Source organism: Elgaria multicarinata, chromosome 22, assembly GCF_023053635.1.
Source record: "Elgaria multicarinata webbii isolate HBS135686 ecotype San Diego chromosome 22, rElgMul1.1.pri, whole genome shotgun sequence".
Classification (NCBI taxonomy): Eukaryota; Metazoa; Chordata; class Lepidosauria; order Squamata; family Anguidae; genus Elgaria; species Elgaria multicarinata.
Window position 1 is genome coordinate 4,431,816 of NC_086192.1, and position 17,405 is coordinate 4,449,220.

The 17,405-nt window shown below is 49.9% G+C and overlaps 1 protein-coding gene and 1 non-coding gene across 4 annotated transcripts in view; both read right to left on the bottom strand.

Annotated features, from left to right (window-relative positions):
* Window positions 1-245: 245 nt before the first annotated feature.
* The window catches only part of RAP1GAP2 (RAP1 GTPase activating protein 2), a 141,349-nt gene continuing 124,189 nt past the window's right edge, over window positions 246-17,405 (bottom strand). For 2 of the 3 annotated variants that reach the window (XM_063146834.1, XM_063146836.1), the window contains 8 exons: window positions 16,885-17,022; window positions 14,845-14,963; window positions 11,222-11,335; window positions 7,025-7,142; window positions 5,097-5,223; window positions 4,112-4,188; window positions 3,078-3,117; window positions 246-992 (listed from right to left, as the gene is read on the bottom strand). In XM_063146834.1, coding sequence (XP_063002904.1) covers window positions 3,109-3,117; window positions 4,112-4,188; window positions 5,097-5,223; window positions 7,025-7,142; window positions 11,222-11,335; window positions 14,845-14,963; window positions 16,885-17,022 — 702 coding nt within the window. In that variant the 3' untranslated portion in view covers window positions 246-992; window positions 3,078-3,108. The remainder of the gene's footprint in view (window positions 993-3,077; window positions 3,118-4,111; window positions 4,189-5,096; window positions 5,224-7,024; window positions 7,143-11,221; window positions 11,336-14,844; window positions 14,964-16,884; window positions 17,023-17,405) is intronic. The other variant, XM_063146835.1, reaches the window with a different exon arrangement.
* Window positions 15,363-15,481, bottom strand: LOC134412827 (5S ribosomal RNA). The gene has a single exon (XR_010026434.1). It is a non-coding gene; the product is annotated as a 5S ribosomal RNA (ribosomal RNA).

Consider the following 17,405-nt stretch of genomic DNA (forward strand, 5'->3'; position numbering starts at 1 on the left):
GGGGAACCTGGTGAAATTTCCTCTTCATCACAATAGTTAAAGGTGCAGGAGCCCTGCCCTCTTTTAAATCTGGTCCCTCTAGTATAGCTCCTGCAGCTTTAACTGTTGTGATGAAGAGGGAGTTTCACCAGGTTCCCCATATATACAAATGACACCTGCTGAAATTCCCTTTTCAATACAACTGTTAAAGATACAGGAGCCCTGTCCTCCTTTTCATATGGTCACCCTAGGTCAACCTAGTTGAACACCTCTCTCCTAGAGGTATCTAGATGCCCATGATGAGGAACAGGATTCTGCCAAGGTAGACCTTTGGTCTGATCCAGCAGGGCTTACGTTATGACTTTAGGTAGGATGTCACATTCTGCACTAGCTGAAGTTGTCTTCAAGTGAAAAAAAAATCCACAGCAAGAACATTGCAATAGTCAAGTCTGACTGAAGGTTACGTTAGCATAAAGGGGGAAAGGGCACTTGAAACTAGGCTATCAAGACCCAGATAGGTAAGAAACTAGCCCACAATACAACTAAGGATTATTATTAATATTATAATTATTATTTACCAAAACGACTTTCTCAAAAAGTAGACAAAAAGAGCAGCTCGTGAGTTTAAGTCAAACAGCGACAATTAAGTACACAGAGCACAGAAGTTTAGCAAGTGTTGAAATACCAAATGAAAGAGGAGAGAAGCTGATTCAAGTATATGTGGTGGAAAACTCATCTCCTCCACGCAACGTCCTTTGAATCCACAGAGATGGGGCAGGAGTATGAGAGCCCCACAACCTGTTTGACTCCTCACCAGAGGCCTCTTCTCTCTTTGAGGAGAAGATAACAGTTTCTTTGCGGTCTCATGGAAACATCTGCTTCAGTGAACATCTGCTTCAATTCATACGTGGCCGTGGGGCTTTGTGCCGTAGATAGATGCTGTCATTCGCACAGAGCATTTTTCCCCCTTACAAAAGAAAAGAAAAGAAAGGAAAAAACGGAACAGAAATGCCCTGCAAAAGACAATAAAATGAATAAAAAATTAGGCTGGGATGTAACCCTTGCCTACATAGGAAGGAAAGGAAAGGAACCTCTCGTGCAAGCACTTGAGTCATTGCTGAGGGACGCCTGCTTTCGCTGATGTTTTCTTGGCAGACTTTGTAGCGGGGTGGTTTGCCATGGCCTTCCCCAGTCGTGGCTACCTTTCCCCCAGCTAGCTGGGTACTCATTTTACCGACCTCGGGAGGATGGAAGGCTGAGTCGGACCTGAGCCGGCTGCCTGAGAACCAGCTTCCGCTGGGATCGAACTCAGGCCGTGGGGAGAGTTTCGGCTGCAGTAACTGCCGCTTACCACTCTGTGCCACACGAGGTTCATGATTGCCTACATAGGACTGTACTAAATTTTCATCACATTTGATTTTGGCAGCAAAAGGGGCCGCTTTGGGATCCACACAGTTTTCTCTGAAAATGCAGAGTTCCTATAGTGGGAGTGGGTTGTAGTTTTTTTGGTAGGTTGCACTGTGATTCACCTCTTTAAAAGTGACTGGGAAAGGGGAAGGAGGAATTTGGTCAGTTCAATTTCCAAAGCAGACTCACCTGATCTGGACCTCCAGGACTAATGTGTGGAATGCGTCTGGGCCCACTTTAGGATCCACACTCCTAACAAATTCTATGATGAATCTGCCTTGGCAACATTTCTTAAGCATTTTTATGACCCACACATTGAAAGAATACTAAAGTTGTGTGGATTTTGGGGGATTTTTGGCCACAGCAAATAGACTGGAATAGATTTACTGGGATCACATACAAAATGGTCGTGCACCAGTTTAAGATTGTACCATCCGTCTGTTGTTGTTATCATATCCATCATCATCATCATCATGAAGATTTTCATTTAAAAAGACTCAAGGCATCTCACAACAAAATTAAAACATACAACTGTAAAATAGCTAAAAACAGTTATCTACGAAAATAACCGACTCTCCATCAGTGACAACAATAAACCATTTGACTGATGCGTTCAGCAACCCATCTTAGGCCAAAGAGTTTGCAGACCAGAACGTGGCTAGCCCCTGGATTTTCTCAGCAATTTAGACATAGCAACGTCTGTGTTTTAAATACTAATTCGAGAGCAAATACACATTTCAACATGGTTTAAAATATGCATCTAAATAGTTAGCAATTATGACAACAACAACAACAACAACAACACAGAGATAATGCACAGGAAGTGGAGTGGAATGATTAAAGGCAATCCCAACGTGGCACAGAACAGCAACAGATAAATCCAGACTTCATCCTTACTAAAGATTAGGGCTGTGCACGGACACCCCAATCCTCTTTGCGCAATTTCCGGATCAGGCCGATCCGCCCCGCCACGATCCGCCTGTGGCCCAGTCTGCTTCGTTACGGAGTTCCAGATCCGAATTGAATTACCTGGCTGCCGTAGACTTACCTGGCTGCGCCACCGTCACCACACAAACTGTGGTTGCGGCGGGGTCAGGTAAGCCCCCCCCCTCGCGCACACCACTTACCTGGTCCGTCGCGGCCCGTCGCCAGCTTCACTTCAGCCCGCTGCTCAACCCGAAAGTGTAGGCTGTTCTTCTGGGTTGAACCGCGACCTCACGTGAAGCCAGCGATGGGCCACGATGGACCAGGTAAGACCCCCCTCCCCCCTTACCTGGCTCTGCCGCCGTCGTCGCACAGGCGGCGGCAGCGCCAGGTAAAGCCCCCTTACCTTTTTTCTGGAGCTCCAGATCGAGGTGAAGGATCCACCTTCATCTCGATCCGCTCCGTGACGCTCCGATGCCCCCCGATCCTCTTCGCCTCCGCCTTAAGGGGAGGCGAAGCACCCCGATCCGCTTCTGCTTCTCCGACCCAAGGAGAAGCGGAGCACAGCCCTACTAAAGATTGCTGGTTGGGACTCCTATGATTGAATCCTTGTGCGTAGAAAGTTAGTATGTCAGGGAGAACAGAATTTGGCCAGCCTTCTCCCTGCCATCTTGCTTTGTATACGTATGGTTTTTTTGTTTTTTTAAAATATTTTTATGGCTAAAGAAGCATTCCAGATTGACCACATCAGTGCAATAGATGCTTACCTTTTTCCAGGCCCATAGACTTGCCCTTCAGCTAGTGTGTCTACATGGAAAGAAAACAGATTTGTTTGCTTCAACTGGGTTCAGGCATGCCTTATTCACTCTATGGAGGACCTCAGAGCAGGGATGGAAAAACGTTTTGCTCCCACGAGCAGCACGCAGCAGGTGGGGGCAGTGGGGTCAGGGATGCAAGTGTGAGCCACCACTGTCAATCACAGACACATCCAAACATAGTCCTTTCTCCCACCCCTCTCCAGCTTTCTCATGCACACACCTACATCCACGTCCCTGTGTCTGTAAGCCTCCCCGCTGCCCGGCTGATCGGTGCATGCCCTCCTCCACAGCACGATCAGCATGGCAGCGGGGAGGCACACAATTTAAGTAAGGAGAGCATGTGGGAATGACTCTCCCCATGTACAATCATGCTCCAGCCAGCCTGGCAGCATGCCCTCTCCAGAAATAAATATGGTGGGGGCAACCTCAACAGGACAGCCACTGCAGTAGGACGCAAGTGGGCCTAGAGAGAGACAGCCAGTGAAAGTAGCCAGAGGTGGTCTAGATGAAGTCAACTTCCAGCTTTGCACAAAGAAGTGATATATCCATGCCAATATGACAGAGAGGTTCTAGTTTTGCGGCAGAAGACATGGCTTCCAGGTAGAAGGTCCCAGATTTAATACCTGGCATCTCCAGCTATCAGGATCATGATAACATTAATGAATATTTACATCCCATCCTTCTGTGGAAGGAGCCCAGGCCAAAGTTGGCCGAGGTCATTGGAGACCCACCTGCAGGTATAAAAGCCAGCCTCTCCTAACCTGGTGACTCCCCGACATGCTGGACTGCAACTCCCATAATTCCCAGCCAGCATGCCCATGGGGATTATGGGAGTTGCAATCCAACACATTCGGATTAGGGTTAGGATCATAGAATAGTAGAGTTGGAAGGTGTCTCTAATGCAGGCTGCAATAGACCATTCTGGGCTGGATGGCTCACTAGCCTAATTCCATATAAGCAACGCTTCATATGTTTATACTTACTGGACCGGAACTTGAATGGCTAAGTTTATCAAAGCGAAATTTTAGATTTGACCTCGGAGAATTCCTGCTCTTGATATCTGTTGGAACAATTCAATAAAGCAATATTTGTTCCAGATTATTAAATCAATGAATGGATCTCAGCCAGTCCAGGAAAAGCAACAGATGACATTATTATTATTATTATTATTATTATTATTATTATTATTATTATTTATTTATTTATTTAGCACCATCAATGTACATGGCGCTGAGCATAGTAAAAGAATAAAACTGCAACATCTCCCAAATTCTTTTCAAATTGCTGTTTGCCATCATGACACTGGCTTGAACATGTAGCCCCCATGAAATAAAAGCATTATATAGGGAGCAGAGCTGTGTGCAAACGGCCTCTCAAAATTCTCCACCACCCTATTTCTAGGCGGAGAACTTGTGGAGTGCCGAAAACAACACAGTGTTGGTGCCTGACTAACCTTCAGAGGCAGAGGGAGTTCCATAGGAGGGGAGCCACCACACCGAAGGCTCTTCTCCTGGTGGACTCCAATCGGACCATAGGTCCATGTGGAACCAGTAGAAGAATGCCCTCAGGTAACCTCAGTGGCTGGGCAGGTTGGTGAAGGAGAAGGCGTGCTCTCCGGTATCTTGGTCCCAAGTTGTTGAAGGCTTTGTACACTAGTACCAAAATTGTGAACCTGGCCCAGTAGCGAATAGGCAGCCAGTGGAATTCCCTCAGCAAAAGGGTTGCATGCTGGAAAAGGTGTAGCTCCCGGCAACAGCTGATCTGCTGCGTTCTGCACTAGCTCCAGCTTCTTGAGGGCAGCCCCACGCAGAGCACATTGCAGTAATCTAGTCTTGAGGTGCCTGTACCACCGTGGCCAAGCTGTCCCCATGCAGGAGAGGCTATAACACTATGAGAACACTGCCCACCTCTTGCTTCAAAGCACCTGTACATAAAGGGCTCCACCTCAGTGGCTTTGGACCAGCTCACCTGTAGGGCTCCTACTCATGATCACTGGGGTTGAAGCCGATGCTAACACTGGGCTCTCGCTGCTTTGGGAAGGGCTGTAGATGAAGACGTCTTGCTTGAAAGGTGATGCCGTGGAGGGCAGGCTGCCCTGTGGGAGGGAAGAGAGAGTCAGTTGAGTCTTGGCATGCTGCGGAGGTAGCTACGCAGAGGACGTCCATCCAAGAGCCACAGTGGGAAATAGAGGAGGTCGGTGAAAACATGTCAGGAAGCTCCTGAGATCAGTCGGAGGCTGAAGCAGCCTTCCCCCTACCTGAGTCCTCCTAGCAATTTTGGTCTACAACTAGGGATAGGGGTGAAGAAGGAAAGATTGAGGGGAGACAGGATAGCACTCTTCAAATACTTAAAAGGTTCTCACACAGAGGAGGGCCAGGACACGGAATAACAGGCTCAAGTTAAAGGAAGCCAGTTTCCGGCTGGACATCAGGAAAAACTTCCTGACTGTTAGAGCAGTATGACAATGGAATCAGTTACCTAGGGAGGTGGTGGGCTCTCCCACACTAGAGGCCTTCAAGAGGCAGCTGGACAACCATCTGTCAGGGATGCTTTAGGGTGGATTCCTGCAATGAGCAGAGGGTTCTCGATCCTCCCAGAGTGCAGGACACGGAATAACGGGCTCAAGTTAAAGGAAGCCAGATTCCAGCTGGACATCAGGAAAAACTTCCTGACCGTTAGAGCAGTATGACAATGGAACATAGGGAGTTTGTGGGCTCTCCCACACTAGAGGCATTCAAGAGGCAGCTGGACAACCATCTGTCAGGGATGCTTTAGAGTGGATTCCTACACTGAGCAGGGGGTTGGACTCGATGGCCTTGTAGGCCCCTTCCAACTCTACTATTCTATGATTCTATGATAGGGGGCGTCACTGCTGCTGAGGGGTAGGGACAATAAATTTAAACAGCAGCATGCTTCCCCTGGAGTTCCTGTGGATTTGCATCTGCCCCCAGCAACGCCCGCTGGCTTAACCCGAACCGAGGCCACCACTGACAGATGGCGAAACAACGTGGAGACCTTGGAGCAACTAAAAATACCATGGTAAAGCCACACCGCCAAAAAAGCGCAGGGGGGGGGGTGTAAAAGGCCTATGTGGTTGTGAGTTGCCAGCTGCGTCATATAAGCAACGTAGCACCGCTGTGCAGCCACCACAGGGTAAGTAGGGCCTATAGGGCCTACTGGGGAACATGGGCCAGGGGAACATGGGTGGGAGGGTGCTGTTGCACCATGCCCTGCTTGTTCATCCCTGGCCGATGGCTGGTTGGCCACTGTGCGAACAGAGTGCTGGACTAGATGGACCCTTGGTCTGATCCAGCATCAGGGCACTTCTGATGTTCTTATGTTCTTACCCCCAACTATCTTCCTTGCCCTTCTCCGACCCCATTTCAGTTGGTCGATATTCTTAATTTGCTCCACAATGAATGCATAACCCTATTGGAGATGGAATTGTAACAAGCACCAACCAGTCAATTCTTTGGATGAATGCAAACCAGGTTCCAAACGAGTTTAAACGTTCAACTTTCTTCGAGGGTGGGGTGTGGGGTGGGGAACAACTTGGGCCATAGCTAGACCTAAGGTTTATCTCTGGATCGTCCAGGGGTCAAACCTGTTCATCTAGGTGACACACAGGGGATCCAGGGCTCAGGCAGGGGCGAACCCGGGATGATCCCAGGATAAACCTTAGGTCTACCTCTGGCCCTGAAGGGAGTTGATTGGGTGTCAGCAAGAGAGGATGGAGAGGTTGTTAGGAAAACTAAAATGACAGCATGCTGGTGAAGCTGGAGAAGCAAAGGAGGCATTTATTCCAAAATGTCACACACTTCTCTTAGGCTCAGGAAACATGGCCGCCCGGCCGCCCCCCAAGACCAATCAATATCAGAAAGAGAAAACCGCAATACCAGGCTTTCGTATTCTTCCATATTTTCATTCTCCCCTGCTGTGCTGCTGAAGCTGCTGGTACTGGAGGACGAACGGGAGATATTTGACCTTCCATTCTCTTTGAGTTTGATAAACGGCCTGGCAGCAAACGAGAAGAAAGGAGAAGATTAAAAACTGGGGCGTTGAGCAAATTCTTCCTCTCCGAATTTCTCCCCAGATCTGGGAGTTCTGAAACACCCAATTTAGTTCCCAAACCAGCATCTCTCCAGCAGCGATTCGCCATTATTCCATTCTTTTTAAAAAATTCCCTGCCTTGGTTCAGATTGCTGTCCATAATATGCCCCACATGGGCATCAATTAAATCATAATGCCAAAGGAACCCCAGCATAATCATAGGAACACATCAGAATTCCTTTGCTTGTTTGGCTCTGTGTTTTAATCACTGGTAACTTGTAAGAAGGAAAAGAAGAACAAAACACCCAAACCGAAATTGGCAGCCAAGGGGCAGGTGTTGTTTAACATGTACATGAAGCCGCTGGGTGCCGTCATCGGAGCTTTGGAGTGCGCTGTCATCAGTATGCTGACGACATGCAGCTCTATTTCTCCTTTTCATCTTCAGCAGGGGGGGATCTACACGACAGCTTTAAAGCGCTTTAAAGCGCTTTATAACAGTTTTGACAACTGTTGGAGCCCAGGGGCCCGTCTACATTTGTCTAGATGAAACGTAACAAGTTGGCAGAGATGACGTCAGCAGTCACGTGATGCTGTTGTTGTTACGTTTCTTCTGACTTTTAAAACCGTTCCACTTTCTGTTAAAATCGTTTTAAAACTAACAATGTGCCCCAACCTTTCGTTGCTTTCAATGCCGTCTTTCAAAGTCATGTCTCGTGACCATGGTCTTTGCTTCCTGATTAGGACAAGTGAGGGCTTTTCTAGGGGAGGGAGAGCTGGCACAACGCGATGAGGAGGAGGGGGAGGGAGGGCGGTGAAAGAGGGGACAGAGGCTTAATTTTTAAAAAAAACCGCTTATCTTTCGGGGTGCACGTGGCCCCTTTAAGACGCTGCAGGGCTTCCCTCGTCCCTACGCGTTGCCCTGCCTCCCTGCCGGCTTATCCCGGCAGGTCTAGCTCAGAGTCACCGGAAGAAGGAGGTTTACTTCAGAGCTGGTATGAGCATAATGAAGAACGTTTTGAAGAAGAGTGTGCCGGGGTAAAATGATAGAAGAAAAGGTATTTTGATTGACTGGGCTCAAGTTGCATTTTGTAACGTAGCAAGGGAGGACGCAACAATGCACTTAAACAACGGTGTAATGAATAGTGTAGATCCTGCCCAGGACACATTGCATATACAGTTTTCAAAACGTTTTCAAAGTGCTTTAAAGCGCTTTAAAAGCAATAGTGTAGTTCCCCCCCAGGAGAGGCTGTGGATGTGTTGAACCGGTGCCTGGCTGCGACAATGGACTGGATGAGGGCTAATAAACTGAGACTCAATCCAGACAAGACTGAGATGCTGTTAGTAGGTGATTCCACTGATAGGATGGGTGTGTGTGTTCTACCGGTTCTGGATGGGATTGCACTCACCCTGAAGGAACAGGTTCATAGCTTGGGGGTTCTTTTAGATCCATCATTGTCACTTGAGGCTCAGGCGACCTCAGTGGCACGGAGTGCCTTCTACAAACTCCACTTGGTGGCCCAGCTATGCCCCTATCTGGACAGGGATAACCTGGCTTCAGTTGTCCATGCTCTGGTAACCTCCAGGTTAGATTACTGCAATGCGCTCTACGTAGGGCTGCCTTTGAAGACGGTTCGGAAGCTGCAGCTCGTGCAAAATGCAGCGGCCAGATTGATTTGGGGAACCAGAAGGTTCGACCGTATAACACCTGCTCTGGTCCGCTTGCACTGGCTGCCTGTATGTTTCCGAGCCCAATTCAAGGTGCTGGTTTTGACCTATAAAGCCTCATATGGCTTGGGACCACAATACCTGACGGAACGCTTCTCCCGACGTGAATATACCCGGTCACTACGTTCAACCTCTAAGGTCCTCCTCCGGGTGCCTCCTCCGAGAGAGGCTCGGAGTGTGGCAACGAGGGACAGGGCCTTTTCATGTGGTGGCCCCCAGACTGTGGAACGATCTCCCTGACGAGGCTCGCCTGGCGCCAACGCTGCTATCTTTCCAGCGCCAGGTTAAGACTTTCCTCTTTGCCCAGGCATATGGCGGCACATCTTAATCACCCACATGTTTAGTTTTTTAACGGTATGTATGTTCTGTGTTTTAGAATTTTAAATTTTGTATACTTGTTTTTATCTCAATTTTAGAATTTCTGTAAACCGCCCAGAGAGCTCTGGCTATGGGGGTGGTATATGAGTGAAATAAATAAATAAATAAATAAATAAAATAATTCTGAAATTATTTTTAGAAATCAAACTTGAAATTCTGCCAAAATCTGAGTCTCTTTCGCACATTAGGCTCCACGTGTTCCCTGGACAGGTAGGGAGGGGGATGACGCTGGAGTCCCTATCTGCCATAGATGATTGGGAACACCGATTGTGCAGGTTCCTGGTTGCATGGAAGCCCCTATGTGCTTACAGTGGTATGCACACCTCTGAATATATGGGTGCTGATGTCACGTCAAGAGGGGCATGCTAGCTGTGTACGTACGCCCCGACAGTTCCTACTGTCCAGGCCCCCAGCTATATGGAGGCGCTTTGGCAATGGGAGGTGTCTTGCACCCACACGGAAGGGAAGGCAAGTGCAAATTTTCCTTCTTGGCGCCTCTGAAAAGTTTTTTAAAAATGGTGGGGAGGGGGGGGGAAGAAAGGAATGGGGCCGTTCATCCCTGGGGGGAAGGAGGAAAAGAACGGGGATGTCCCCCCCTTTTTTCAATTTAAAGGGCACAATATTTATTTTGGCTACCTGAGCAACAACACTCACAACCTGAACATCAGAAACAGAAGGTGTCTTATAGCAGAATAGAGCACCACAAGAAGTGGAGTAGAGCCTTCCCCAGTGCAGGAGGGAGGCAGCGTGGGCTCAGGCAATGATTCCTCATGTGAGAATGGAGAGGGAGGGGGTCTACAAGTACATGGAACTGTGCCTCTTTTGATCAGTGAAATGTGGGATATGTGCCGGCTTAGCAAGCCGCAACAACGCAAGGAAACGTGGTTGAGAGAGCGTAGACCCTTCCAAGAAACTCCCAACAGGAGCTCTCATTGACCCACCTGACGGGGATACCTCTTCCTACTTTCTTTCACAGGGGCAGCTAGGAAGCACGGGGCCTCTCCCCTGCACCTTCATTTTGGAAAACTAAGAGTGATTCCAGGAGCAGATCGACACAAAGTCATGAAGGCGTCCTGAAGGCGCTTGCGTGCGCCTGCAGGGCGCCCCGAAACTCCTTGTGTAGATCCTGCCAGAGTCGCTCGCTCGCTCGCCCAATATATACTCTGAATATCTGTATCTATAAGCGCCCGGGAGGATGTGCGGTCGCCACCCCGCGGGGGACTCCCAGCCAATGACAAGTCAAGAGAAGGAGGCGAGCTAGCCAATGCGGAGGGGGCAGTGCCGGTCGCCTTCTTCTCAGTGCGTTCTTTTCCGAGAAATCATCACCGGCCGCGCGCGTCACGCCGACTCTTGCTCGCTTGCAGGGGGTGCGAGTCGGCCACTCGAGATTGCCGGGTCAACGTTCCATTCCCGGGTCAACGTTCCATTCCCGGGTCAACGTTCCATCGCTCCTTTCCCTTTCTGTCATGCCGTGCAGCTTCTCCGCTTTGAGCTCTTGTGCGCCCCAATCTCCAGAGATCTGGGCAGGATCTTCACAAGAAGTTTCGGGGCGCCCTGCAGGCGCACGCAAGCGCCTTCAGGACACCTTCACAACTCTGTGTAGATCCGCCCCTGGTGCTATCTACCAGGTGACACATACACGAGTACTTAGACTGCAGGTGGGCTAAGAGGAGGGTCGTAACACCTGGGGTGAGCAATGCTGCACAGCTCCAAGGTCCACCCCCGGTAGCTCCAAACCCTCCCCAGTTCAGGAGAAGGGAGGAGAGGGCAGAGAAAGTGCAGAAAACGTCTCTCTTGTCCCCCCTGCTCCATTGAAGTGAATGGGAGGGGAATCATTGAAGAGCCTAAGGAAAGCCCAGCTGGAGGAACCCAAGGCCCACCTTGTTTAGCATTCTGCTCCCACATTGGCCAAACAGTGGCCTCTGGCAAGCCCCAGGTACCTCTCTTTGTTGGGGCAGATCTCTGGAGAGCTTGGGTTCGAAGAGGCTTCCGACTTCACTTCTTGGGAAGGATGGCCTCCTTCGGGAGTCTTTGGTGTTCCCGAGGCACTGTCACTAGGAAGAGAGGAGAAAAGATCAAAGATCCTGCCTGTTTTTTTAAAAGCGGGAGCCAGTTTGGCTCCAGGCACATCCACCGGAGCCACTTGGGGGGGCTTCCTGGGCCACGGTGGGTCTGTCCTCCTGCCCCCACCAGGTGACAGAGCAATGCACCAGACTCGGCAGAAGGCCTTTGGGGGCCTCTCCTCCCCATCTTCCCCCATGCCATCATCAGCCAGTCACCAGGCAGGCAAATTTCGACAGGGTCACGAGGTCCTTGGCTTGGGATGAATCTTTTCTCATCACTAAGAGCTTCATCACACCAGCGTTATACTGTGCCATCACTGCAAATTGCGTGCAAAGGACTCCGAAGTTTTCCAGCTTATAATCTGCTTTGACTGTGAAGCACTCCCAGGCCTCCTGCTTTAATTGGGCTTCTTAGCCAAAAGAAGCGGCGTATTTTACTACCTCTTTAGGAGCAAATCTTTTGTTGTTCTCCGAGCGGCCACTGGGGGCGCAAGAGGAGGATTTGATATGTTTAAAGTACAAATTAAACAAATGCTTACATCTGCGTAAGTTTGAAAGATAAAGACATCAAAATTGGCACAGTAATAGATATTAAGGAGGGCTTTAAGCACACCAAATTTGAATCGGATTGGGTCATCCGTTGATTTTTTAATGATTTTTTACATCCCCCCCCTTTATACCCCTTTCCTGGTATGCAAAGGATCTTAGGAGCGCTGCCGCCAGGGGTGTGATTTAGCTAACAACAACAATGACAACAACAGCTTTACGCTATGGGGATAATTCAAGGGAAACGGGTATGTGGGATGAAGCTCTTGAGTGCCCTGCTCTACTCAGTGCTGCAAAATCTCCCAGCGCAGGTCCACAACACCCTCTCACACGCGTATACACATTCAATTTCCCCTCCATCTCCAGCACCTGTGCAGTACACCACTGCAACTAGCCAATCATGTTGCTCTTTTCTTCTTGGACCCCTCCCCCCCACAGCTAATTGGATGATTGTTCCTGCATTCTCCTCTTCTCCCCCTCCCACCTGACAGCCACCTTTCAGCTCCTCACCCCTGAAGCCTCTGCAAGTAGCCCAAATCACAGCAGCTGGCACACTGCTAAAGCAAAGAATAAGGCAAAGGTAGAAAGCCCCTACTGAGAGAAAGCAGCTACGAGAGAGAGAGAGAGACAGAGAGACAGAGAGAGACAGAGAGAGAGAGAGAGGCAGAGAGCTACACTTGAGATGATTGGGAGCACTGGACTAAATGGAGCATACCTTTAGTTAATAAATAAACAAGCCAGTTTTGCACATACACTTCTTGCCTCTGACTCAGTCAATATTAGGGGTGTGCTCCGCTTCTCCTCGGACCGGAGAAGCAGAAGCGGATTGGGGGGGCCCTTCGCCTCCCCTTAAGGCGGAGGCGAAGAGGATTGGGGGAACAGAGGAGCGTTGTGGAGCGGATCGAGGTGAAGGCGGATCCTTCGCCTCAATCCGGAGCTCCGCAAAAAAGGTAAGGGGGGGTTACTTGGCCCTGCCGCTGTCGCTACCGCCCATGCGGCGACGGCGGCAGAGCCAGGTAAGGACTCAGTTGAAGTAGCTACGGGTCCGCGGACGGACGCAGGTAAGGGAGAGGAGGGAGGGGGGTTACCTGGCCCTGCCGCTGCCGCCCGTGCAGCGACGGCGGCAGAGCCAAGTAAGGGGCCAAGGGGGAGGGGGGTCTTACCTACATCTGTCCGCAGTCCCGCGGCTGCTTCAACTGAGCCCGAGGACTCAAACAGGAAGACTAGGCCTCAACTGCAGCCTGGTCTTCCTGTTTGAGTCCTCAGGCTCAGTTGAAGCAGCTGCGGGTCCACGGATGGACGCAGGTAAGGGGGAGGAGGGAGGGGGGTTTACCTGGCCCTGCCGCTGCCCATGCAGCGATGGTGGCAGAGCCAGGTAAGGGGGAGGGGAGTCTTACCTGCGTCCATCGCGGCCTGTCGCCAGCTTCACTAGAGTCCGTGGCTCAACCAGGAAGTGTAGGCCACAAGCGGGGCCTACAGTTCCTGGTTGAGCCGCGGGCTCTAGTGAAGCTGGGACAGGATGGGACAGACACAGGTAAGGGGGAGGAGGGAGGGGGGCCTTACCTGGCGCCACTCCCTGCCGCTGCGGAGCTCCGATTCGGAGCTGGAGCTCCACAGCGGAGCGGACCCTAGGGGGATCAAGGTGGGGCGGAGTGGGCCTGATCCGCAATTTGCGGATCAGGAGCGAAGAGGATTGGGGGGGGGGGGGTCCATGCACAGCCCTAGTCAATATTCTGTTCTCGCAGTTTTCAGACTTTAATATAAGGCTGGGACTGGACTTCATATATTGCTCAGGTGCCTGAGAGATAGGGGTGTGCTCCGCTCCATTACGGATCCCCAGATCCGAAACGGAGCGGGCCAATCTGGACTTCCGAACCCCAGATCCGGAGCGATTTGGACCAATCTGACGCTTCGGAGCCAGGTAAGTGGGGAGGGGAGCTTACCTGGCTCCCCTGTCCGCTGCTGCCATGGTCCATGCAGCGACGGTGGCATAGCCTGGTAAGTGGAGAAGGGGGCTTACTTGGCTCCGCTGCCCGCTGCCACTGCGGTCCGTGCAGCGGTGGACGGCGGAGCCAGGTAAGGGGGAGGAGGGCTTATTTGGCCCCCATTTTGTCCCCCTTCCCCACTTACCTGCCTCCGCCACCCGCCGCGGAGGCAAGTAAATGGGGAAGGGGGGCAAAACGGGGGCTGAATATCGATTCTGACTTCCGGATCTCGCTCCGGATCCGGAGCAGATCGGGGGAGGTCCGGATCAACCCAAACCGATTCGGGCCCAATCCAGAAGGTCCGGATCAGGACCCGAAGCGGTTCGGGGAGGAGGTGCACAGCCCTAGTGAGAGACAACACAGCAGCAGCAGCAGCCCTTCCCACATCCCAGGAAGTCATATTGAGCCATGGAGGAGGGCTGTAATCCAAAGTTTAATGCAACTATTTGAGGAAGAGGCTCGGCCAATACTGTACACCAAAGCTAAGCTTTGTGCATTAACAACATCAGAAGAGCTCTGCTGGATGAGACCAAAATATCTCATCTCGCATCCAGCTTCCTACCATGGCCAGTCACGTCCTTCTGGGAAGCCTACAAGCCAGCTATGAGCCCAAGAGTCCTTTCAGCTCTTGCTCACCAGCGACTGGTTTTCCGAGATACACTTCCCATGAACATGGAGGTTCTATATAGGCATCAAGGCTAATTGCCGTTGTTAGTCTTCTCCTCCTCCTCCTCCTCCTCCTCCATAAATTTCTCTAGCTGCCCTTCGAAGCCACCTAAGGCAGTACACACATCATGAGGCAGTGAGTTCCACAGATTTCTCTTATCTGTCCTCAACCAGTTTTGAAATACAACAGGCATGGCTAATGCTACACGGAGAAGCTAAATTAGAAGTAGTAGCTGCCCTCTCCATCAAAGTCCCTTGGGAAAGTACACACCACACCACAACCGTATTTCTTTATTCGATTACCATCGAGTCCGGGGTTCTGCCTGGCTTTCTGATCCAGTGTGCAAACGGGGGAACAACCCTGACCGCCTCTTGATGGGACTCCTGGATTGATTCTTGGCTGTTGCTGCTGCGATTGGAGGCTGAAGAGACAAACAAGTCACAACCTCAGAACTCTCTCTCTAGAACTCGCTTTCTGTTTCCCCAGGCAAAGTTTTACTAAACAGGATAAAGTGGAGACGGCCAGTGCTCGCGCTTGTGAATTGCGTTAGAATCTCCAACACGCTGGGAAAACATTCCAGATGGCCACTCAGCCAAAGACTGCAATCCTAAACGCATTTATTTGCTAGGGAGTAAGTCCCGTTAACCTCAGCAGAATGCATTTCGGAGTAAACACGTTTAGGAGTGTGCTGTGTGCTGTGTATGGCTCCATTTGCACACGTTCCTTCACTTTTATCTCTGCCTCAGTTTCCCTCTGCTTCTGTAAACCGCCCAGAGAGCTTCGGCTATGGGGCGGTATATAAATGTAATAAACAATAATAATAATGCAGCACTCGGTATTCCCAGGCGGTCTCCCATCCAAGTACTAACCAGGCCTGACCCTGCTTAGCTTCCGAGATCAGACGAGATCGGGCGTGTTCAGGGTAGTATGGCCATAGTATGGTTATGGCTACACTTCCTTGCAGCTCCTGGTAGCTCTCTCTTTTTACTGCTCTCAGATCACTCGTTGGAGGAGAGAGATGGAGAAGAAGCTACTTAGGCTGGGCTTCTCTGTGGAAGTTGTGGGCAGCTATGGGCTCCAGAAGGCCCAATCTCTCGTCGTTCAAAGATTAATTGACCTAGATCGACAGCATTTAAGAACTGCTGCTGACAAATCTTGCTCTCACTGCTCTACAATAATTTTAATAACTATGGGCTCACTGCAGCTTCATATCTGCATGCTTTAACCACTCCCAAGTATAGGAAAGCATTTACCCTCGCTCGCTTTAATGTGCTGCCATCAGCATTACTAGCAGGACGATTTAGTAAGGTCCCGGTTAATGAACGGATCTGTCCCTGTGGTTCTGGAGCAATAGAATCCGTTGAACATGTCGTTTTGCATTGTAACATGTATGAGGAATGCAGAAAAACAAGTTACTCTTTCCTTTATGAACAGCCTTTTCTGGATGTAACCCCACAACGTTGGTGTTAATCTGTTTAAGGGATGTGAAAGGGTCTCTAAGTTTCTCATGACCTCAATGCAAATTAGAAAAATAACACTGCAATCCTTCTGAGAGAAGCAACTCACCAAGTTGTATTTTGTTTTTATGTCACTTTTTATCTATCCTTCGTATGTTTTGGTGTTGATTTTGCTGGTCTGTGACCGTAATAAATAACAATGAATGAATGAATGAATGAATGAAATAATATTAATAATAATAATAATAATTCTATACCTCCACTGCAATTTAAATTGGAATCGCCTTGGGGCAGGGATCTGTCGTTTCCCTACCTTTGCTAATCTGTGAATCTCCATTGCATAGGGTGACCATATTTGGGAAACCAAAAAAGAGGACACCTAGTGTGTGTGGGGGGAAGCAGCTTTCTGAGTCCTGCAGAAAATACGTTATTCCCCCGCCACCTTAAAGAACCCGATTGGAGTGGAGGAGGGGAAAGGATTTCATTCTGCACCACCACCATCCACTCCAATTGGGGCCTTTTCTATAATGTCCACGAATGACCCACTTTCCCCTTTCAGACCTCAATTGGAGCTCGGGGTGGGGGAATGATGTGCCTCAAGAAAGCATGTCACTCCCTCCTGCCATGCTAATGGCAGCCTTAAAGGGGAAGGTGTGTCATTCCAGGACATTATTGAAAATGATAGAAAATCCCCCCTGACACCATGGAAAGAACAAAAACCAGGACAAATCCGGGGAAATCCTGACAGTTGGTCACCCTACCATTGCCCTCATGCCAAAATACAAACAAAAAAGTTTGATCCCAACAAGCGTAGATTACAGGATGGACATGCTTCCAGGGGGCCATGTCTTTTTCTGAAGACACCCCCTTCTGTGCTATACTTACAGAGAAGGTGGTCTTGGTTATTTCGACACTGTTGTGTGCAATCCCCCCACTCAGGCTTCCAGGGATTCCTCCACTCTGGTGTTTCTTCTGGCTTCCAACCATGGTTTCCATGGAATGACTACGGACTCGGATGGCTCTCTGCCGGGTGGAACAAGAGGAAGTGGCAGATTGAGATTAAACAGCCCCATGAAGACTGAGCATGCTCAGTGGACGCAGAATGCTGACTGACTGTTGGGGGACGACGACTGGAAAATGGCTAGAATGGATTATCCTGGAAGTGGGGATGTCTGGCTGGCTGGAAACCTGAAAAGGAGCTTTCCACTCTGCAACATTTTGCAGCAGATTGTCATAACCAGATGGCCAGTGTGGAGTAGTGGTTAGAGTGTTAGGATCTGGCTGACCCAGATTCAAGCTCCTACTATGCTTATAAGGTGACCTTCAACCAGTCTTTCAGACTAACCTATCTCACAGGGAAGAACAACAACAACAACAGAAATTCTCTAATACCAAACTGGGGATGC